This window comes from Dermacentor silvarum, chromosome 6 (genome assembly GCF_013339745.2).
Source record: "Dermacentor silvarum isolate Dsil-2018 chromosome 6, BIME_Dsil_1.4, whole genome shotgun sequence".
Lineage (NCBI taxonomy): Eukaryota > Metazoa > Arthropoda > Arachnida > Ixodida > Ixodidae > Dermacentor > Dermacentor silvarum.
In genome coordinates, this window is record NC_051159.1 from 111235263 (window position 1) to 111259940 (window position 24678).

A 24678-nucleotide genomic window follows, 5' to 3' on the forward strand; every position below is an offset into this window, starting at 1 on the left:
ATGGTTACGGTAGAAGCGTAGTATATTAATTTACCGTATTGCATACATTTTGATTGCGCGCACCGCGAGTGCACGGCTCTTGTGGGAGCATCGATCATGGAAGAGCCACCGTTTGGGGGTATTGGTAGCTGGCGGAAGAACCGCCGTTAGGGGGGTATTGGTAGCTGGCGGAAGAGCCGCCGTTAGGGGGGTATTGGTAGCTGGCAGAAGAGCCGTCGTCTGGGGGGTATTAGTAGTTGGCGGAAGAGCTTTTCTTTGAGATACGATTGTTTTCGACGGCCGCACGCATCTGTCACTTCAGCTGTTGTGCTGAATCGTCGCGCCTGTCATGAGTGCCAAGAACTTTCGGCGCTCGTTCTCAGTAGCGTTAAAACGGACTGCTATCCTCCATGCCGAGGAAGCTAACAACTGCGCAGCGGGACGCAAGTCTGGAGTCAGTGAACGTGTGGTGCGGCAGTGGCGGCTTCAGCGCGAGGAAATTTGGCCTCCCTGGCTACTGTGTGCGGGTAGGTCCTCTCTGCGTGGGCGGCTGTACCGCGTGGTGTCGTGGTACGGTCATTCGCGAAGTGTGGACTCACACTTGATGATGACGTGCTGTGGGACCAGCAGCAGCTATGATGGCAGCAGTACCAGTGAGGTCAACTCTAGTGACGATGAGTAGCTTTAGCAACCCCATCAATAAATTTCCCTTGAGTGAAATGCACTCGCGTGGCTTTTCTCCCCCCCCCCCCCCTCTTTTTTTTTGAGACATGCAATTTTGGGGGGGGTCGACCTACATTTGAGTCGACTTACAATCGTGTAAATACAGTAAATTGCCCTTGATACGTCGCCAATCTAATTTTCCTGCATGCTACGCTACGTTTGAATGTGGCGGTCACGTAAATTTAGCAGTCCAGCCAGCTTGTACGTTGCAACAAGCGACCGACACGTTGCCGATATGGCGCAGCCGCGCGGGCGCTGCATCACAAGGCTATATCTTGAAAGCGATCTGCGACGTGCGCAAAGTGCGAGCCCGCACAGGCCTCATCTTCAAAACGATCTGCGATGTTGACAAAGTGCGCCTAGTGCCGGATAGATTAGTGTGTTCTATGCTTTCGACGTTTAGTTCGCGTTGAAGTGAGAGACAGCTGCTGCTGCCAGGCTTCCAAACTCTAGCGTTGTCATCGAGCGAGCAGGGTTCGTGCTTTGAATACCATGCGTATTCTACTTCTCTGCTGGTGTAAATTTTCGGCGGCAACACGATTACGCCACTGCCAAACATTTACAACAGCAGCGAGGTAGAACACACTTGGTTACTGCAATATTAGCTGTTTTTTGTCTGATTTCGGCGCCACCAGGTGGTAACACCATACAGGCCGCACACGTTTACGGTTCCGGCAAAACGCCCCAACGCCCGGTCCGGCTCGCGTTTACCCTATTACCGGACAAGCTAAACCTCTCTACTGTTGGTCACACGTTCGTATGATCCGCAGCGGCACGGCAACGCGATCGTAACAGCCGATGTTTTTCGTATTAAGAGCACTGTACTTCGGCCGGGGAATGTGACGAATTCATATCACACCGAAATTCGTACCAGCCGTGATCATTCACCGGGGTTTTACTGTACATACATGTAAATGGTACTGCAACTTGGGAAGCCCCTGTTTGCAAAGTAGGATATGTTGAACTATAACACCGCAGAACAGTGAATCTATTATCAGCACAGACACGGCACTGCTAGCTTACAAGAGACCAATTTACGCTTTCTGTAGTTGCCCAACAACTGCATGCGTGCCAAGAAAGCAGCAACACACCTTCATTTCATTGAGCCTGCGGTCAATTATGCCAATTGCGTTCTCCAGCTCCTGAGCTCCAAGGTTGTTTGAGAAGTCACCCATGCCGAAGGGATCTTCCTCTTTCGTCGGCGAAAATGGCTCGGCGCCAAAGAGGTCCTTAGCGGCTGCAACGCTAGACGGAGTGTCTGATGTACCTGCATTCACCACCAAGAGACCAGCTGTGATGAACACTTCTTGCGAGATATAAAGTTGCTGCTGTGATGGTGAAAAAAACGATATGGCTTCATTACAATGTCACAGTGCAATCATGTCTCTTTCACATGCTCAAGATGTCAGCTATCAGTGGAGATAGCAATGGTTTGTACAGTGCAAATGCCAAGAAGTTCAGTGGCAATTTAGTCGTAGAAATCCATTAGCATTACATACTAATGCATTGTGATGTGGTCCCAGATACACGATTTGAGCTGCGTCCACCACACTGCTAAGTGTTATTCAAGAGCTCACTTGACACATGTCCTGCCTCTTCGAGAGGCGACAGAGGCTCCGCAAACACTTTTAAACACATTAAAACAAGGTGCTATGCCACTTCAATCCCATGCAAATTTTCTGAATTTACCCAACAACTGCACCTGTGCCAAGAAAGTAGCAACAAACAGCTTCATTTCATTGAGCCTCCCGGTCAATTATGGCAATTACATTTTCTCTCTAGAACCAATGTATAACAGTGAAAGGAGTTTCAGGCTCAACGTCTTACTCAATATTTTAGACATGATCCATGTTCACAATGTCAGAAAAATGGCTGTCATGAAGAAAGTTTGTGCCATTCACATTGTTTCCTGTACTCTTGCTTTCGTTTGCGAGGTGGTTTCTTAGGCTTTCTGAAAGCTGTACAGCCACTGCTAATACATCTGCATTGACTCCGCACCAAACTAAGTTCGGATGCCAACAGATGACATTGTCCTATTCAGCAACAATGGGGATGAATTGCAACAAATGATTGAGGACCTTAACCGAGAAATTGTAAGAGTGGGGTTGAAGATTAATATGCAGAAGACAAAGATAATGTTAAATAGCCTGGCAAGAGAACATGATCGTCAGTCAGCATCTAGAGTCCGTAAAGGAGTATGTTTACTCACAGGGGATTCTGATCATGAGAAGGAAATTTATAGATGTAGCTATACAAGGCATTAAAAGCAGTTCATGCATTTTGTAGCGAGTGAAATGGCAAAGTTTCTAGAATGACAACATCGCGATGCTTACGTGCCCCTGTACTTACTTAATCTTCCAAGCTGTCTTCTTTTATTTGAAAGTGAAAGAGGCATAGAAGCATTTAAAACACCACACACCAGCGAACAGCCGAGGTTTATTCTGAAGCAGAGCCATGAGGAAAACTCACCATTGGTGGATACCTCTGAACACCCATTCGTTTTGGCTTGTGCTGGTTCAGTCTCTCCTCTCGGATTGAAATCCTCCAGGTCATCCATGGACAAGTTTTCAAGACGTGTGCCAACAGTTGGCACCGTCAAGCCAAGGAGGTCTTGTGAAGGCTGCATTAAACCCAGAGTGAGAAAAGAAATGTGAACGCCACACTCCTGGCTGCCCTTGGACAATAACTTTGCTGATGAAGGCCTTTATACCTTGAAATCTCACAGCTGCACAGTGGCCCACAAGTACAGGGCTTCTAAGCAATTCTAACCACCTAAGTTCTTTAACCATGTAGCTGAATTTAAGTACTACACATGAGACCTTGTTGTCCACCCCCATCGGAGAGCAGCAGCGAGTGATCAAACCTATGACCGTAGGCTCAGCACCCTAATGCCACAGCCATTAAGTCCTAGTGGAAATACAGCCCAGATTTAAAGGAAACAGATGTTCAATGAATGAGCAAAGCGCAATAGACAGAAAAAAAAAGTTAATTTCACCCTCATCATAATGCTGCCATTGTGGCTGAGGATAGGAGAAGCTGCCTCATGCTCAGAATTCCATTACAGTCGCCGACCGTTTATTCGGACTCGACGGGAACTGCCGAAAAATCGAGAGTCCGAAAAAAAGAATTCACCAGAAAAAAGTACCTTTATGGTCCCAGTGGACGGAAAAAATTGTCAATGCGTGACTGGACAGATGCACGCTTACGCGCGATCAGGTCATCCTGTATTTCCGACAGTGTCTGGCTATCGCTATAGGCAGAGAAGAGCGTCGTCAAGGCCTGCGCCAAGTCAGCACTCGATGGCTGTGGTGTGGGCGGTGCGTCGTCATCAGAGTCGCTGTCCACTTGCAGCGGCTCCAGAACCTGACGGATGATCTCCTCATCATCCAACTCGGCACAGGGCAGGACGGCACTGTCGAAGTTAGCAAACTGTTCAAACGTAACAGCGGGGATATCGACCCCACTGGCACGGAGGTCGTCGACAACGTTCGTGTCAGGCGGCAGCTCAGCCGTGGGGTTGTGGCCTGTGGCACTGTCTCATCATCAAGGAGAAATCCTGCATGGCGAAAGCAGTGGCTGATTGTGTCCACCGTCACTGCCTTCCAGGCATCAGACAGGATGTCGATGGCCGACAGCACATCCACAATGTAGTTCTTGCCGCGGTCCACACACAAGAGCACGCGAATTCAAAAGGCACAATCGGTAGTGAACCTTCAAGTTCTTAATCACGCCCTGGTGCATGGGCTGCAACACACTTGTATTTGGCGGCAAAAACTCTAGATCAGCCTTCAGGTTGGTTATGTGCCCGTGGGCACCGCAGTTCTTGACGAACATGAGCACCTTGCAGTTATGAAGCTCGTATTTTGAGTCAAGCTTCCGGATGTACTTTTCAAAAAGATCCTGGGTGATCTAGGCCTTTGAGTTTGCCTCGTACCAGACAGGCAGCGTCTTGACCCCTTTAAAACATCTAGGATGTTTCAACTTTTCTATAATGAGGAGCGGAAGCTTCTCCGTTCCTGACATGTTGCCTCCCACGACAACTGTCAGATGCTCCTTACTCTGCTTACCCCCGTGGCAGGGCTCCCCGGACAAAGCAAGCGTCTTGTCAGGCAACATCTTATAAAAGAGGCCCGTCTGAATCGCAATTAAAAACATTGTCTGGAGAGTACTGGCGCAGCAGTCCACACAGCTTGTGTGCGCAGTAGTTCGACACAAGGGTTAGGTCGACAGCCCCACTCTCGCCACACATTCGTTTAAATGCAAGGTTGTACCTTTTTTTGAAATTCCACACAGCCAGCCATCACTGAATTTGAATCCAGTAATATCCATGCACAGGGCCAGCATGTCTGCTTTTTGTCTGAGCAGATCGCCAGACACGGGTATCCGCTTAGCTACAGTGGCGCTCAGCCGCATGTTCAAGGCCTCTTGCAGCTTAGGATGGCTGCCATCGCGAAAATTTTTCTGCTTCCCCGCAGACACTTTTTCCGCTGCCTCCAGGATCTTCCCCTTGTTCTTCAAGTAGTTGGAGACGGTTTGCTTCGAAATGGAGAACTCCCGAGCAACTTTGCATTGAGGTCGGCCGCATTCCACCCGATGAATAATGGCTGTTTTGTTCGCCATCGTCAGTCTCGTAATTGCCGCATTTCGTCGGTGCAGATGGCACGGGTGGCATCGAAGCCATTTGGCACTACGCGACGACTGGACGAGATCGAACAAGCAAATCAGGCCTAACACACAAATCAAAAGAGCGAGACTTGAAAGGTAGCTGTTGACAAGGCCTAGGTCAAATAACAACTGACAATGCAAAGGCCGAGCACCGACTTCCAAGCACACTGGCTTGGCTTGGCCTGGCCTGCTGTTTGGCCGCGGTATACAGTCAATGCATACTGGACTGGCTAAATCCGAAACATGACAACCAATAGGTGCAGCCAACAAAAGTACAGTGTAGACAGCTTATAACATAAGTCGCCGGAGTCGCGATTATCTGCACTATAACCAAAACAATGATTTTCAAGCCCTGCATGTATGCAAAACATGTAGACCAAGCATGTAGACACGCTTTGTACTATCGCGCGCACATCGTGATTACGTTTTCGCCAGTAAGCTGGCGAAATCAATTGCGATGTAGCCAGTGCTCTTCAAGCTCGACAGCTTTGCACCGAGTCAGAACGAAACAACTGTTTGCCGCAACCACTGCGGAAAAAACCATGACTGCTATCGACGCGATTATAAACGGCGACTTTGCGGTGCTGAAGGCACGCACCCGACACACGCACCGAGTCTGGACGAATTAACTACCATTCGCTGCAACTGCAGTCAAAACCGCGGTCGCTATCTATGCGATCATCGATGGCGACTACGCAGTTTTTTAGCCACGTGGCCGACGCGTGTACCGGGTAAAAACGAAACTACTGTTCGCCGCAACCGCTGCGGAGAAAACCGCGGCCGCTATCAACGCGATCGTGGATGATGACTACGCAGTTACGAAAGCCACGGCCAACGCGGTGTCATGCGCAGCAGTAAACGCAAGAATACAGGCTTTAAAGACCCAAATAGGCTCTAAGCGTTCCAGCGTTGCTGTCATTCACGTACAATTCCAACTGATGGCTGTGGCGATGCGGACTCCGCCGCTTCGTTTCGGTTGGACGCTAGCGCCGTTCGTGCTCTTTTGCGTCGCACATTTGCGGCGCTCCTCGCTCACCGAGCTCTGAAAGTAATCCGAATTAACTGATGTGTGGCCAAATAAGTCCGAATTAACGAGAGTTTGATTGCATTAAATAATGCATACGCCGGCGGGCAGCACGCACCTTGCCGACGCACCTTGGCGAGATTTTCCCGCGGAAGCCGCATTATAACCAGTATTTCGTCGCACGCGGCTGCACTCAAAGAGGTATGCGTATACATGGAGTTCTATGGGAGGGTAAACGGGAGTTGGAAAAGGCCGCGTTGTACCCAGTTCTGCACTATAAACGGTTACGTTATAAGTGGTCTATACTGTATAGCCTTCAAGATCGGCAACTGTAACTTGTAGGTGCTGCGCGGATTTAGACACCAGCAATCCAACCATAGCAAGCGCGCCCTTTCAGTGCTGACAACCTAGTAAAATATAAACATCGCGGCCAGCTTGTCATGACTGTATCGTGGCGTTTGATGTCGCATCTGACCAGGCCGCCGGAGTCCGAAAAATCGAACGGCGCGCTGCAGGGCGTCCGAACTATCGGTCGTGGTTATACATTACTTCAATGGGACGAGTGGCGGTGCCGCGAAGGTGTCTGAATAAACGAGCATGTCCGAATTGTCAGCGTCCGAATAAACGGTCGGCAACTGTACCACTGGGCCACTGTGCTGGTTTTCACAACCTACAGTATAGACCACTTATAACGCAACCGCTTATAGTGTAGGACTGGATATAGTGCGGTCTTTTCAGACTCTCGTTAATTTTCCCATAGCACTTCATGTATACACGTATCGCTTATAGTGCAGTTGCGGGAAACGAAATACCGGTTACAGTACGGCTGCCTGGGAGTACGGAAGTCAGCGGAGACGGCGAACGCTCCCCTCAAACGGACGCCCCAAGGAGTGCTCGAGGAAGAAAGACGAAGTGGAGGAGAAGGGCACGTGGTGCGAACGAACAGCCAGTGAGGCTGAAACCAGAATCTTCAGTGCGAGTCGTGAAATATCACGGCGCGAGCGAGCGCCACGAAACTGCCATTGCCGGTCAACGGAGCGGGCGGCGCCGGCACATCACAGCGAAGGACACACGCGGAGACCGTGGAATGTGAGGGAGGAGAGCGTCAGGGAAGCGGATTTCGCCTCGGCAACTCGGCGGCTTCGGTGGCTCCCCTCGCCCTCCCTCGTAGCTCCCTCACTTTCGACTGCAGGCGCCGCCGCTCCAGCCGGCCCGGCGCCAGCTTCCCGAAGTTTCGTTTTCTGCCGTTATCGGGAAGCGGGCATTTGCCGGCGTGGGCAGTTTCGTTGGCCGGCCTGGGACAGCGCCGCTGCTTCCCTCTGCGCCGTAGCCGCAGCGTGCAAGGTCAACACATGACTAGAAAGTAGAGGAAGCATAAAGGAGAAAGAAGGGTTCACTGCCGTTTTCTACAAGTGGCTACGGTAGCGTGGCTGAGACGTCAGCACGTACACGCATGTTCCGGCGCAACACAGAATCGGCGACCTTGCCATTTGAGAGAGGGTGAGATTTCCGCCACGTTTTTCTTTTTTTTTTTGTTTCGGTCACGCGCGACATCGAGGGGTCTCTCCTAAGCTTTTACTGTATGGCGGTGCGGGAGCAATGCCGGTTGGAGGCGCCGCTGCGTGATTTGGTTTGAATTAACGAGATTCGATTGCAAATTGAATGCAAATGTTCTCGCTGCATTCCTCGACTGTTGCATACGCGTGGCGGCTCGGTGCACATGTTTTGCATATGTGCGGGCCTTGAAAATTGTTGCTTTGGTTATAGTGTGGTACCACTTATAGTGCGGATATTCGCGACTCCGGCGACTTACGTTATAAGCGGTCTACACTGTATTTCTGTATCATGAAGAGCTTGCAACACACACACAAGTTGGCATACCCCTGACAATTTCTTCGCGCACAAACCTCTTTTCTTAAGGAGGGAGGAGGGGACGAGAAATAACTTTCTTGGCAGAAAGGGCTGAAATTTGACCCACACATTGCACATTGCAATAATGAGACAAATCTAAAATTTCATTAAGCTCATCATTAGTTTTTGTTTTATAAGAATTTACAAGTTCCTTGCTTGTGGAAAGCCTGGCACAGTAACAAAACGTGATAGGGAACTGAATACTTTGTATGTTTGCCCAAATATCTAATCAACATCAAGACAGTGTTTGATTTTTTATTGCAATAGCAATTATATGGACACTTCAACCGGATTTCTGCCGTCGGCGTCGCCGTGAGGTTCCGTATAGACTAAGGGCGATAAAATCCTCGCCGCGTGCCGTATGTGTGAGTGAAAGCGCGCGAGGGACATGCACTATTGCGGAGAGCGAACGCACGGCGGAAAGCAAACGCGACCGTCGCGCGAAAGGCCGTGGGGTATGCGAGGGAGGGAGGTGGGCCGACGCTGTGCTACGGCACCAAATGCGTATAATGCAACTGGGCGCAAGGGGAACTGGCCACTCAATCTCCCACGCGAAAGCAAGAAAGCGGGAAGGAAGCGCGGGAGGAAGGGGGGGGGGGGCAGCTTCTACTTTGCCAACAACTACGCTTGTACTGGCTGTGGTGGCGGTCGCCCGCACCGTCTCCTATCTCCACACGGCTCTGACCTTTGTATGCGCTGTGCATTCGCCGCTCAGTTTCCATTGAAGCGATAGACCGCACGAACCTTCGCCCGCTGGGGGGGCTGCGCTTGCTGCCAGCGTTTTGACAGCCGTTGTCTGCCGTCATTCAGTGTGATCTATTCATGTTTGCTTGTGCGCGATGACACCACGCTTGTTAATTCAGTTAGTAAGCGAATGTGTCGAAGTTTATGCAGCCGATAAAACTACTATCCCTACTCCGAATAGCTCTCTACTAATTTGCTATCGCAATTGATGCTTCGCCTTTCGGGCGAAACTGCGACATTTTTTTAGTGCCCTCGTAATTTTTTGCTCAACATGACATGCATGTGACCGTTTCACTGCACAGAGCCATGTAGTTATGAAATAATAAAGTAATGGAAATGTAAAGAAACATTTCAAGACCGTCTCAGACTTTTCAAGACTCAAGTACAGCACAGTTTACGGATCACAGCAAAACAAACTGGGTCAAAATCAGTCGAGCCAATGTTGTGCTATGCTTTCCACGAGTGCGGTGACCGCCAAAAAGAAAAAAAAAAAAAAAAAACTGAGAAAACGGGCTGCGAAGTTTTGCAAGCAGTGCAGATTTATTAGAACGCATCAGGGCTGTAATATTTGGCATCATTACTGTCAGTCATCTTCTTGCACCCTTGCCTCTTCGTTTGGTGGGCTTTGAAAATTTGTTCATAGCCTGGCTGGTTCATCAAATTGAACTTCCGTTCAGCTGCGGACACTGCGCGAAGGGAGTCGTGAATGCTGCATGCTTGCGCTTCTGCCATCACCGCTGACACGAAACACAGCTAAATGGTGCGACGTTCGGGAGCAATTTGTCCTGTGAAGCTTCGGTTATCACACTAGCTTGTTGACGGTTGGTGCTCGCTCACAGGCTGCGTGTCTGTGTCACACGATACGTCAGAAACTGAGTACACCGTCTGTGCCGGCGATGGTGACCTTCGAGCCGCGTCGCCTCTAATGATGCGATCTCGGCTACTGATTCGCACGGCTGTACGCCGAGGCGCGGGAGCCTCCGTTGGCGCATCATCAGTAAACTGCGTTATCGGTGCCGATGGCAAAGGGCGATTTTTGCCTTCGCTGCTGGAGTCGCATGGTGCAAGATAGCATGGCACGTAATCCACGGTGCAAGGTAGCACGGCACGTTCAGTCGGGTGCTCCTCCGCTTCTACCGCTAATTACCGTATTTCTCGCCGTAGAAGGCTTGCGCTTCCCTATTCCGAAAGCGTGCTTCATCCAAAATTTTTCAAACGATCCATCACTAGCCTGGGAGCTCTCAGAAATCCGAATTCTGCGTGTCAAGTGAAGACGCCGGCGTGGTTTGCAACGCAGACAACTTGCCCACTGCTACAGCAGCAACCAATGGGGAGATGCCTTTCAGCACAGCAGCCAATCGGAGGCCTGCTTTCATCGGAGGGCCCGTGTAACTACTTCCAGCAGACCTGCGCTTTTGTGTTTGTGAGAAGCGGAACGGTGAAACAGATTTTGAACAATACTAAGGTGGCGGCGCTCGATGGCGGGAAAGACGAGATATGGCTCCGTGAACTGCGGTGACTTTGTGCGATTTAAAGCTGTTTTCTTGCCCTGCGCACTGACAAATTAATTTTTTGGGGGCACTTTTAGTGCGTTTTCATTTTGATACAGCTGATTAGGCGTTGCAGATACCAGAACGTGTGGTTTCCGAAAACCAATCTTTTGCACAATTTCGGTATCTGATCCCTGCGTCCCTCCTTACACAAGTCTATGTAAACATTGGTGACATGCTGACGCTGTTGTTGGCATAGATAAATAAAACATCCTTAATCCTTACCTGGCCATGGTCAGCAGTGCGCGGAGGCACAGGCGGAGGCAGAGGCTCTGGAACCACGTTACTTGAGCTGGGTCTGCTGGTTCCATTCGTCGAGATCCCTCGCACCTGTGACAGTAGACAAGCCAGTTGTACGAGACATATGGACGACAACATGCGCATAGCTTCAAGGCAGGGAAAATGGCAGCTTGCTACTTAGTGCAAGTGCAACAGCTTATCTGCTTGCAAATGCGACCTGCCACTGAAGCACTTGACACTTCTCAGCAGCTTCCAGTGTACTGCAACTGCATGCCTTTCATGTTGCCTACCTGTTTTAATACTGTGAAGTTTGGAGAAAAAGTGAGGCTGACAGCTCTATCCCTAGTCTGCTGATAACCACCAGTTTTATCATCAAGAGTACAGTTCTGTTTGGCCATACCTGGCCCTTGCGCCATAAAACACCACACATCATCTGTAAAAAAATACACGCTCCATTTTGGGCTGCATCCATCTTGGAGAAAGACAGCTGCAGAGTAGTGACTTGTTATCTATGAGTGCTTGCGCCGGAGATCAAGCCATCACATGCAAGAACAACCTATGCACTTTATAAGATATACACATCTCTAAAACTTACACTTTTTTTGCAGCTTACACTATGAGGCCTGCAGAGAGCAATGGTAGACAGCACAGTTGGTACTGTCAGTCACATGCTTTAATGTTGCTAGTAACATAGCTCAGTTATGTACCATTTATTTATTATTTAATTTATTACAGCAGGGCTGCCTCTGGTGGTTCTTTATTGCTCCTTTTAAACTGCACCGATGTGATTTTTCGGACGTCCTCAATTATTTAGACTGTCAGCCCTATCACATAGAGCACAGCAACAATGCACTATATTGACAACCGAAAGTGGTGTGCAAGATTGTTCCACAATAACTGCTCATTGTGCATGATGAATGAAGTTGTAATCAATGAAAACACCGTATTTACTCTAACGAACTCACTTTTTTCCTGAATATGCACAACATTGGGGGAGTGCGTTCATTATGTGGGGTAAAACTGAGCGATTTTTTTTTTCCGCGGACATCTTTAAAAAGGTGTAGTTTCGCCGAAGGCGAACCATCGATTGCAATAGCAAATGTGCAGACAGCTACATGAAGTAGGAATAATAGTTTTATCGTCTGTATAAACTCACTATGTAAATTAACAAGCATGGTGTCAGCACGCACAGGCAAACATGAACCCACCCCACTCGATGACCGTTGACACTCGCTGTCAAAACGTTGGCGTGAGGAAGCGCAGCAGCAACAGCAAGCGAAGCGACCTTCATGCTGTTTATCAGTGTAAACTGAGCGGCAAGAACAGAGCACGCACAAAGGTACAAGCCGCCGTTAAACTGCTAGGCTCGGTCCCCGACGCAGATCGCTTTCAAGATAAGGCGTGCGCGACCACACAATGCGCAGCTGCTGCGCGCGATGGAATACAGCGTGTTTCCTCCCTCGAACGCGGGAGATTGAGGCGCGATCGTTGGCGCCGACGGCAAAAATGCGCCTCGAGTGACCATATAATTGCTATTGCAATAAAAGTAGGAGACACATGGTACGCTTTGGCATCCGATACAATCGTACTTGCTGAACGCTATATCAGACGCCGAATCGTACCGTGTCGCTCCTCCTTCACGGCAGGAAGTTCAGGGTGCGTTCATTATACGAGTAAATACGGTAGTCGCATTCTATGGGGCTTCCCATTCGATGGGGCTTTTTGCATTTCATGGGGCTTTCTCAGGGATTTATTAGTTTTCCGAGTACTGTTTGGCCCCTAGGCAGAACTGCTTTAATGACTCATACGCTGGTTCTGGTAGCGAGGCATAAACAAATATTCAAGCAATGCAAACAGAAACAATACAATAACAGGGCCTGGTACATGCAGTCTGGTCACTCGCAAATGAAGTCTACTTGTGATTCACTACATTGCGGTGGTCGCTTCCAGATAGACTACTTGTCATCTCGGTGCTTCACCACACTGCAACATACATTGGATAATTTGTTGAAAAAAAAATTGGAGGAGGCTTAAGCTTTGCCTTTAAGAGTGGAATGCGATCGCATTTTTCTTTATGAGTAGGCTTCATTGCAACACAACGTAGGAAAGCCAGCTTAAAAACACCAAGCTTACACCGATCCCTTAAAGTTAGCTTCACTTTTAAACAAATGCATTGCTGGGAAGACATCTTTGCACGGGCAATAAAAGCTGTGATATATTAAAATGCGAAGGCTCTAGGGCCTTTTTTTATTATTCTACTAATTGTTTGCTGTTGCCCCGAGAAGCCTGCGTCAAAAATTTGTAGGACGCTTTAGCATGCAAAGATCCCCAAGTGCTTGCTTGTCAGGCTTCCCGGCAACTGCAGCCTTTCTTCTTTCTCCACCTTCGCCTCTGCGCGCCGCTACCATTTTATGCTGTCGAGGAGGCGAGTGCCATCTGGATGGGGTTTTACAATCTGACACTATCATATCTAGGTTGTAGTTAAGTCGTACTGTACAATTTTTCTGACGAATATTACTTTGAAAAATTCAATTTTTGTTTACTAATGCCTTGTGCCACACTGAGGGCCTGTGTGGTCGGGGTGGTTTGGGATGAATTTCTCCGCCACGGACGCCAATGCTTACGCCGGCACCAATGCAGACCCTCATGCTGGATTTTCTGTCACACGGGGCCCTTAAGGGCACACAAATGCCAAGCATTCAAGCTCATAATGTAGTCGAATACAAGATAAAGCAAAGAGCAGACCAATGTGAAACAAAACTTTCTGGCTGCTCAAAAGGTACACTGAAATCAAATCGTGGTTTGTGCAAATTCTGAAAGTTCAGCTAAAATCAAACTAATGGAATAGCATCAAATATTGCTGTAAAAAGACAGCTACCAAATCAAGCCTGAATATAGAATTATTGCTCAACAAGAAAGAATTAGATTGTGGGTTTCAATGTTGTGAAGCTGCATAGTGAGGGATGATCTATGAGGGATGCTGCACTGCAAGGGCTCTGGATTACTTTCGACCAGCGGCGGTACCTTAACGCCCACCCAAAACACTGTACACAAGCATTTTTGCATTCTGCTGCCGTGCCCGGGAGTCAAACCTGCAACTCCTACTTTGTGCTCGGCAGCAGAACACCCCAATCAATGAGCCACTATGGTGGATAAAGGAACCTTTAACAATTAACGTAATGCCATTGCAGTGCTGACTCATGATTCGTGACCCAGCCACAAGCTAACCTCTGAGGCCACGCAGGCATGGTAGCTATTCAAGGCTTTTACCAATTTAAAATTTGAATATATAGGCATTCGAAGATTGAGTGAAATTATCAGGCCACGCAGTGCTGATTTATGATTCGTGATCCAGCCACAAGCTACACCTCCCGAGGCCACGCTGGCATGGTAGCTATTCAAGGCTTTTACCAATTTAAAATTTAAATATATAGGCGTTCAAAGATTGAATGAAATTATCAGGCCAGTCAGGGTTCGATTTGAATGCAAAATTCAAATATTCACGTGCTCCTAGCTTTCACCGATTTGGACAGCTAAATTTCTCAAGCCCTTTCACAGGCGACCGTATCATTTGGCTTCCCAGCAATGTAAATGAAGGTAAGTAAGGAGCCAAACCTTAGCCTTTGGCTTGTGGTTGGTCGTCTCAATAGGGGAGGAAATGTCATCACCGTGCGAGTAATCACCGTCACGAAGACACTTGCGCAGTCGACTGTTCTCGTCTTCCAGGTCTTGTACCTTCACATACAATAAAAAAAGCACCGTCAAATTAGCAAATGCATGCAAATGCACCAACAAATGCAACTGTATTCTCAGTAAACAAGGGCAACAGTTTCTCCACCGGTTTACAATTCACAGTAAACTAAAGACACCCAACCAGTATCTCCGAGTCACTGACTGCGCCAAGAAGCTCCACTGTAACGTAACACTTCACATGAACTGCAACCACGGTCATAACAGAATGAATTTTTGAATAAGAAAATGACGAACATTGGTCTTTACTTGAATGCCACTGTGCATTGCTCAGTGCCGGCACTTCGGCTCTTTTGGCAATGAAGGTTTTGTGAACATCGTATACAAACTTTTCAGTGCACAAACTTTGCTGGTAATGAATTTCAATTAATGGGGCTGTACAGTCATCAATATAAAAGGGAACAGTGAATTTTTTAAAACTAACTCGTGGTCCATGGTTTCAAATCTAGGAACTCTATACATAACAAGCTTTCCTGTTGAACTTTCAGTATCATTGAACACTTTTAAGGAGGGTGTATGTTTAGCCCCTAAGGGCGTTTAAAAAAATTAGGTGTTCCCTTTCATATTGATGACGACTGTCCCCTCTGCATATCACTCCATGACTATAGGTTACATGGTCTTAGAAATGGTACACTCTTCTGAACTAGGAGGCATAGCCACAGGTGGGCTATCTTTGTTGCTTGCAATGAGGCGGCGTGTGCAACAGAGTTAGCCACACATGCATGGCAGGTAATGGAAAAGAGTCATTTTGTGGAGAAGGGCTCAGAGCTGCAGTTTGAAAACAGACAGTAACTTGGTTGAATTGGTCACTGGTAGCATAATGAAAGAGGGAACAAATCTTCACCCTTTTTTGGAGAATCATGAACTGTTTCCTCATCTCAAGGTCTCTGCCTGAAGTTTCAAGGAACTTCCTGTAAGCCAAGTCAAATGCCTGCCCTATGGTCAGTGTGATTTCTTCAGCCTGTAGGAAATCAAAGAAGTTAACAGTAAGCACACTTGAAGCTTCCATTAAATAACAGCTTGAAAGAAAGCCAGCCTTGTAAAAAATGATGCATCACTCAAATATACAGAACACCAAATCACCAGGGCAGAAAGTAAAAACTGCTATAACACTAAAGCTTGCTGCAGGCTTTGTAATAGTAGATGCATCATATTTAGATATGGAAGACATTCCTTAGGAAACAGTATTTCATTGCGTTCCCAGACCATCTGTGTGCAAGAAGCAGCAATGCTCCACTCTATATATATAGTCGAGCCCGCTTATAACGAACCTGAGCGTCACGTGGCATCCGTTCGTTATATCTCAAAAGTTCGTAGTAAATAGACCACAGCTAAACAAACTAAGTTGCTAGTCAAAACACCAAACATTTATTTGTTTGCAAATAAAGTCCATGATGCTCGTCTGTTTCTGCAGTGCACATCCGATTAGGGCAGCCTCCAGCCTATTTAAAGCAGAAGCATGCTCTTCGCCGACGCCCTCGGCATAGAAAAGTTGCGCGAGGCCCTCTATGTAGACCATTGCTACAGGCACCCTTATGGGTGCTGGCTCCGAAGTTTCATTGTCATACGATTCCTCCACATCGCTGTCAAAGGATCAGGCTCGGCACCAGGTACTACGTCGACGAAGCCGGCCTTGCAGAAACAGTTCCACACACAAGCGGCCGTCACCTCTGCCCAGGACGCCTTCACCATCTCAACGGCTGAATACAGTGAAACTCGAAGCAGCAAGTTGGCGGCCGGGCGGTCAACAGCGATGAGCAAGCACTCCACAATGTGGCACCCATCATCATCATCAGCCTATATTTGTGTCCACTGCAGGACGAACGACTCTCCCTGCGATCTCCAATTACCCCTGTCATGCGCTAGCCGATTCAGAACTTGCACCTGCAAATTTCATAACTTCATCACCCCACCTAGTTTTTTGCCGTCCTCGACTGCGCTTCCCTTCTCTTGGTATCCATTCTGTAACTAATGGTCCACCAGGTTATCCATTCTACGCATTACATGGCTGGCCCAGCTCCATTTTTTCCTCTTGATGTCAACTAGAATTTATCCCCGTTTGCTCTCTGATCCACACTGCTCTCTTCCCGTCTCTTAACGTTAGGCCTAAGATTTTCGAAGATGCCTCGCCGACAATCGATTTAAAAACATCCCATGCCACAATTTGAATCGATGGAGCCAACCACTGCCTGGGCTGAAGTCTGAAAAATCTAGCAAGAATGCGAAGTTCTTGGCTTTGCCCAGCATCACTGGTGTACTTATTGGAATGTTACGAGTCCCTGCGTCAACGAACCACTTGAGCAGCGCGTCCTTTACGTCCACATAGATGGCCTTCCGCAGGCGCTTTCTCTGTCAAGTCAGCGTCAGAGCTGACAATCAAAGCAAAGTCGAGATGGCCGATTTCAACACGTACTTCACCAACTCGCAGTTTTTTTGCACCTTGACACAGTTCCGTCAAAATTGCCTGCTTCACTGCAGGCACGGCAGGTCTCTCTTTGTGACCACTGCAGGCACGGCAGACTTCCCGTCCGCCATCCTGGATACAACTCAAACGCAACTAGGATGAAGCGCTCGCACCACACATACTGCCAGGGTGAACAAAGCGTCGCAATTGATTCAGCAGACGTGCACGTGCGACAATCAAGCAAGAAAGCACGGAGACCAGTGCAGAGAGGCCTGCTTCCCAGTAACAGCCAGAAGACGAAACTTCTGGACTTCAAGCTGGCAGCCAGAGCGCACCTGCAGAGACAGGTGAAAGCGAGGGAGTTGTGAGAAATAGAGAGGAGAGGGGAGCGGAGTTACGTGGACGGGCGGGAATGCGATCTTGGAAGCCACACGCCGACACATGTGGGCAGTGTGTGTCGGCTGGGAGAGGGCGTGCCTGCGGGGAGAGGGTAGCTCGCTTGAGAGGGGCACGAAACGAGTAGTTCGCCTGCGAGGAGGCTCGGGACAACAGTCCGCGTGCGCAAAGGGGTCGGAGGCCGTCATATCTCGCATTGCGGTGCCGGGTTTACGCTGTCCGGTCGCTGTAACCGATTGGCAGGGCTCAAAGACTTACATTGTACATGTAACTTTGTGCCATTGAAATAACCTATAATTTGACGGTCGCACAGGTTTTGTTCATTTTAAGTGAAAGTTCTGTTATATGTGGGCTCGACTGCATATATATAAATACATACATGCATATTTTATTCTGGGGTTTCAGATGCCAAAATCACAATACAGTAAAACCCCAGTGATACGAACCCGGCTGGTACGAATTTCGGTGTGATACGAATTCGTAACATTCCCCGGCCGAAATACATTGCTAACAATACGAAAAAAAAAAAAAAATCGGCTGTTCCGAACATGTCGCGCCGTTGCGGATCATACGAACATGGGAGCAACAGCGGCGGCAGCCGAGCCAGCGGGGCGACCGGCACAGACAAGCCGGCACAGCGGGATCTGGGCGAGATCCATAGTCGCCAAGCAACCGACTACGTCACGCAGCTGCGCAATCTCTCATTGGTCCCCACGTCGAGCGGACTGGAACCACATCACAGCCTAGCTGATGCTTAGCGAGAAAGTAGACGAGGACCGCTGCTGCCACGACGACCGAGGCGCAGCCCCGACGGTCAAAACGCTCCCTGCACTCTACGTGCTCTGGCATTCAGTGGCGTGCGAAAACATTCCCAAGATCACGTGTGCGCACTTATACGCCTTTCAGCAGGCGATCGTTGACGATTTGGGCAAGAAGAAAACGTCCCGTTGATACGGTTTTTAAGGGACCGTGAAAAAAAAAGACAGAGAAAAGCCGCAGTTTCGCCCGAAAGGTGAAGCAACGGAAGCGCAGCAGCAGCGAGCTAATTGACCTTTGCGTTGTCTCTCGCTTTAATGTGAACTAAACGTTGAAGGCATAGTGCATACGAAGCTACTGGCACTAGGCACACTTGTCAACATCGCAGATCATTTTGACGATAAGGTCCGCACGGGCGCGCACTTTGCGCACGTCGCAGATCGCTTTCAGGATACGGCACCCGCGCGGGTGCATCATATCTGCAAATGTGCCAGTCGCTTGTTGCAATGTACAAGCTGGCTGCAGTGCTAAATTTACGTGACCGCCACATTCAAACGCAACGTAACATATAGATTGGCAAAGTATCACAGGGAACGCCCGGTAATGCGAACGCGAGAGCATTTGCGATGGTTAATTCGAACATACCGTGCACCGACAATGCTCTCAGCAGCGCGCCAGATCACGTGGCGGCGCCTCCGACGGGCATTAGGCGAAACCGCTCAACGCCGTGCGGAGAGAAAAAAAAAATGCGGCGTCACGGCAAGGTCATCATTTCTGCATGGCGCCAGAACACGCGTGTACGTGCCGATGTCTCAGCCAACGCTGCGGCTACAGCGCAGAGGGAAGCAATGGCGGAGGCCCAGTCCGGCCAACGCTCGCTTCAACGGCAGAAAACGAAACTTCAGGGAGTGGGCTAAGCTGGCGCCGGGCCAGCGGGAGCGGCAGACGCGCACGGAGACAGTCGAAGGTGAGGGGCTACGAGTGTGTTGAGAGGGAGGGCGAGGGGAGCCACCGAAGCGACAGAGTTGCCGAGGCCAAATACGCTTCCCTGCCGCCCTCCTCCCTCACCTGCGACGGTCCCCGCGCGTGCCCGTCGCCGTGTCGCCTCTTCCTTTTCACAACCACAATCTCTCTCACCGTGCCTGCGCCGCCCGCTCCCTGAAGTTTCATTTTCTGCCGTTATCGCGATACTGATACGAGCGTGGGCCGTCGCGGGCAGTTTCGTGGCCATCGCTCGATATGTGCTTGCGCGCCGCGATATTTCACGAATTGCACCGTTCGTACGTCGTTCTATGGTGCATGAATATTTCAAAAAGTCCTTTTAATTTGAACAAATTTCTGGCCCCTTTGAGTTCGAATTATCGAGATTCGACTATAGTTGGAAGTCAATGAGAGTTAGGTTGGGACCGCGAAAACGCGACGTAGCAGCCGGGAAAACGCAGCAGCGAGGAAGTTATCAATGGGGTTCCACTATTAGAAATCATTTATGGTAAAAATAAATTAATTTTTCTTGATATTGTGTAGTTTTGATAATACGAATTTCGGGTGATACGAATATTTCTCGCGACCCGACGAGATTCGTATCACCGAGATTTTACCGTATAACTAAGAGGCATGCCATAGCGGGGAACTCCGCATTAATTTTGGCCACCTGGGGTTCTTTGACGTGCAGCTAAATTGAAGTACACGTGTTTTTGCATTTTGCCCCCATCAAAATGCGCCTTTTGCAGCAGAGACTGAACACATGACCTCGGGATCAGCAACACAACGCCACAACCACTAAGCTACTGCAGCAGGTACTCAATATTTAGGCAAGTAACCAACCTAAAAGCACATGGCACTAAAGCCAAGAAAAGGGGAAATTAATAAAATTATGATGCAATAATTTATATGAGGGTTAAGATTTTTGTAATATTCATAAAGATAAAGTGAAAGTAGAAAGGACAACTCTGCTGCTAGTGGTGCCAAGACCTGCAGCTTCTCCATGCTGCCAGCAGGGCTCTCCCAACTGAGCTTAATGGCAGTTTCTCTCGCTTTGACAGATATTTCTGTACAATTGCACTACATATATCTTGAAATTTATAATCTAGCCATACATATAAACCATGTACCATATTACAATGCCTAGACAAGAAAACCCTGCATGTATAAGCCACACAGACATCCACAAACGAAAGCAGACATCTGCATAAACCAGTCCCACACAATTACTGCATTAGCACATATATATAAAAATTTTCACGAAATGTCAGAGAACCCTTCATTTAGAAATTAGAAGTTTTAACACAAAGCAGCACTTAAAGAAAAAATTTTGGAAATGTAATCAGTGTCAATATGGCCTGACTGAATGGAACACAATATTTAACATAATGGCTTGAAGGTTTATTTAAATAAAGAAAGTCGTCAAAATTCCACACCTGTAACAGAAGCGTCCAAGGTTTGCCAGAATTCCCTTAAAAATGTGAACTGCCAACCTGCACTTGGGGCCGCCAAAAGTTATTCGCTACATCACTGTTCCATTAGACCCTAATGTTTGTTCACTGCTCTCTTTCCGTTTCCTGGTAGGTCCTCACAATAGCTTTCCTTACATGGTCATGAATAATACATTGTTTATGTTAGGGACTATGGATAACCACACATGACTGATGTAGCACACAGGACTAGGACACCAGAGCTGAGCAAGGGCAACACTTTCTCATGCTCTAGTAAGAAACCAGCTTTGCAGTAGTCGGGTAAATATAGTGCTACGTACCAACTTTTCGCTGGAGAACACAAAGCACGAGTGCCGTTCGCCATCCGACTCCTTGGCAATGAAGCTGAAGGACTTCTTGTCAGTTTTGTCATCCGCACAGTAGGAGATACGATGCAGCGGGTGCTGGTGAAATATCCTCTGCAATCCAAGGGGCAACCAGCTCGTGACATAAAAGTAGAGCACAGAGCAGAACGTTGACGCTACTGCGCACCATCATGCACAGTACAGATTTTCCACGGGCTAGTCTTTCAGGCAAATCTCATTAGTCCTCCAGAATTCACCACTGAAATTTGGTTTGAAGCTTTTCTGGTCCAACGATTCCTGCAGTTACCAATGTTTTGCGGGAAATATCCAATAGAAAGAAAAACAAACAAAGCTATTTTCAGAAATGTGAGTGTCAGCAATGCTAATTTGTCAACTGTGCTGCAGGATAAATATGGCTCTCCTTGAAATTCCCATGCATCGCATCACATGTCAGGCCTCTGCACTATTTTTGGAGCCTGCTGCCTGAAGCATATAACTAGCCTTGGGTGCAGAGCTGTATGTAATGAATTACACGTAATTACTTGTAATCAATTTTTTGATAGTATGTATTGTAATTGAACTATTCGTTTACTTGGTAACACTCACTGCAATTCAATTAATTTTCGCAGTAACGAAGTCCATGTAACCAGTTACCTTATTGACGAAACAAGCTGTAACGGACAACGCACTTGAATTCGTTGGGAACTACAGCAGAATGCCAGCGGTCTGCAATTGACATTATCAGAAACTATAAGAACATGGACATGGGCTACCTACTTCCCACAATCCTGCCTGCAGCTATGCCTCTATCACCAGAACATGGCGGGCTTGCAGATTTGCACACCCATCTTGGAAGACCGACCCCTCATCTCAGCCTTTTCTTTTATAATAAATCTACTCCCTCTCAGGGAAGTGCTTTAAGGTGGCCTTCAAAGGCGGTGAGAGCTACTGCTTAATTTTTCACTTAGTGGAGTCTATGATGTCTAATACAGAATGAAGCTTTTGGCTGACATGTTTCTATCTGTGATACCCAACTCATATACACCTAGTAGTTTGCAATTGTAATGCACAAACAGTATATTTAGGGCTGAATAATATGCAGCTTTATTTTGAATTACATTACAGATTCGGCCACCTTTTCTAATGAGTGATTGGCTGGAGTTCCACCAGATATTAGCTTACAAATTGAAACTGCTCTTCTGTGGCTTGATAGCAATGGCCAATTCAGACAGTGCCAGGGAATCAGATTTTTTTATTGTTTACGGGCCCTATCGAGAGCGCCTTCCCTTAACCCTAGCAACAATGAGGTGCTGCACTTCATAGAGGACCAAGACACGAACATCACACATTGAATTTAAAAATATTGAGAAGCAATTATTAGTGAATATAAACAACATGTGAAGGACTGCAGTGGATGCACTGAAACAGGAGGCTAGCTCATTCTATATACTACATGTCTGCAAAGTTAATTTAGGGTGCAAGAAAAGTAACGTAAAAGTAATTGATTACTTTTTAGTAATTGCTAGGTGTATTTCGTGGAGCCAGAAATTGGTCACTAATCAATTACAATTTTGAATGAAGTAATTGTAGTTGATTACGTTTTTCTGTAATGAGTACAAGTCTGCTGGAGTAGCACAAGAATAGTCTTCAGGTAATCTGCGGCCACATTTCACACCATAATGATTGTGAATTAAGCAGTCTGAAGAACCACATGATGCTTACAACACAGTTTTTTGCCGTTCACGAGAAGAATCTGATTCATTGCCAAAAGCTCCAGCGTGAATTTTTTCTTTATTTTCCTCTGACTTGGCAGTCAGATTCAGATGCAAGAAATAAAAATGTTCACTTTAATTAAAAAATTTGGACCAAGGAGGGCAATGACAACTGCTGAAGATTTTGGCCATCTTTCTGCCATAAATATACAAAAAGAGTTTCAAGTTTAAATGATTTGAATACTAGTATAATAAGGTATTTCGCTGAACAGTTCAAGATGCTGTGCAGTTAGTGCCAATGAAACATGAGCACGAAAAATATGCACAAGCCCCTGCAATCTTGCGACTTATCTGTTCAGATCAGAATTTCACTATTCAGTATTACTGAATTCCCAGCGTAAGTATTACTGCAAATTCCGACACATGTGCTTCATGTGTCTTGACCCAAGATAGTAGTACATTCCCACCCCTTACGAAAATATGTTTATTGTTAGTCGTGCTACAGCAGCCAAAGCACAAAAGTGTGCATCCACCTGGAAACTTGTTTGCTGGTTGCACAGCAGCACAAACACTGCAGTGAAAAATGTAAACAGAAACATACCTTTGTCTTGGGATCTTGCACAGCAACACCATCGACTGAAATCGTCAGCTCCACCTTCGGTACCTTGCCACCTTCCGACCTCTTCAGCTGCTGATTAAACTGCAATGAGAGTCATGCCATCAAGCACTTGAAGCAACGTATTTCGACATACCGCAAATCGCATCATATGTGAAACGTGCATACCTTGAGCTTGCGTATTCCTTCTCGTACCACTTCAATGCCTTTGGACTGTTCCACTTCAGTGAAGCCGAGAAACTGGGGAATGAAGCAAGGTGGTGCACAAAACATTCTGCTAAATATCGAACAAGCAATATATGCCTCTTACGAAGAATGATCGCAAGCAGTTACACAGAACGCACCATGGCCCTACAGAAATTAATTGTCAACAGGAGATGCACAAAACTAAATGCTGCAGTAGTCAAATGTAAGGACACAAACACGCGCAGTCAAAATGTGCTCAAATTTGTTAATCGTGCTGGTCCACGTGTTAAACGGTGCCACTACTAAATGTTGCTACTGACAATGAGGTCGCAACTAAATTACAGCTTGCAATACTTGTAGTCAGAGTAGCTGAGCGTAGTTGGATGTGCATAGCTGTCTATAAGTAATTGCATTTTATTAGAACTCTAAACTCAATACAATTCAAGCATAAATTTACGGTCTCTAGGATATTGAATTAACACACGTTGATTACATTCAAGACAAAAATGATGTAATAACAATAGCAATAAACTACAATACTAAAGGCATGTATGTGGGAGTTGCAGTAAATATTGATTGATGCAGTTTAACATCCTAAAGATACTAAAACTTCAGGCTTCAGGTTAATTTTGCCTACTTGCAGTTCACTAACATTACCTGAAAGCACCAGTACAGGAGTCGTTTTGCATTCTACCTTAATACACTGCAGCTCACAACCTCACCCACCAGCCAAAACTCATGACAGAAATGGAGTAAATTGGCATGCTGAACTCCGAGATGAGTAAAATTTGTGAACCAGCATTTTTACTAATCACAGTGGTGTCATCTAGGCTCTAGAGTGTTACAATTAGAAAAACCACACGTTTAATAAAGAAAGAAAAACCAGTGAATGCAGCACTCATTTGTACAGGCCAGAAGACTTTCGCATCTGCTAAAAAATAAAATTATGTTACGAGGATTTATGTGCCAAACCCAATATCTGAGTGTGAGGCACGCTACAGTGTGGGACTCCAGCTGAATTTTGACCCCATGGGGTTCTTTTGACGTACACTTAATGCATGATACCCGGGCATTTTTTGCATTTCGTCTCCATCGAAACAAGGCTGCACAGCAGGGATCTGATCCTGCACTCGGGCTTAGCAGCGAAACAGCCACTGAGCCACCATGGCAGGCCTTTCGTGTCTGCTCAATGTTGTGATTGCAGAGTAATGAAAAGAGCTCTTCAAGTCAAGCAATGCAAGAAATG

At 47.3% G+C, this 24678-nt stretch overlaps 1 protein-coding gene across 13 annotated transcripts in view; it reads right to left on the minus strand.

The window, feature by feature from the left end:
- Positions 1–24678, minus strand: part of LOC119456826 (PTB domain-containing engulfment adapter protein 1-like) — a 73819-nt gene that overhangs the window by 5058 nt on the left and 44083 nt on the right. For 5 of the 13 annotated variants that reach the window (XM_049669374.1, XM_049669369.1, XM_049669375.1 and 2 more), the window contains 8 exons: positions 23415–23486; positions 23232–23330; positions 20895–21032; positions 15431–15547; positions 14452–14571; positions 10822–10926; positions 3172–3322; positions 1794–1969 (listed from right to left, as the gene is read on the minus strand). In XM_049669374.1, the coding sequence (XP_049525331.1) occupies positions 1794–1969; positions 3172–3322; positions 10822–10926; positions 14452–14571; positions 15431–15547; positions 20895–21032; positions 23232–23330; positions 23415–23486 (978 nt within the window). The remainder of the gene's footprint in view (positions 1–1793; positions 1970–3171; positions 3323–10821; positions 10927–14451; positions 14572–15430; positions 15548–20894; positions 21033–23231; positions 23331–23414; positions 23487–24678) is intronic. The other 8 variants (XM_049669372.1, XM_049669364.1, XM_049669376.1 and 5 more) reach the window with 6 other exon arrangements.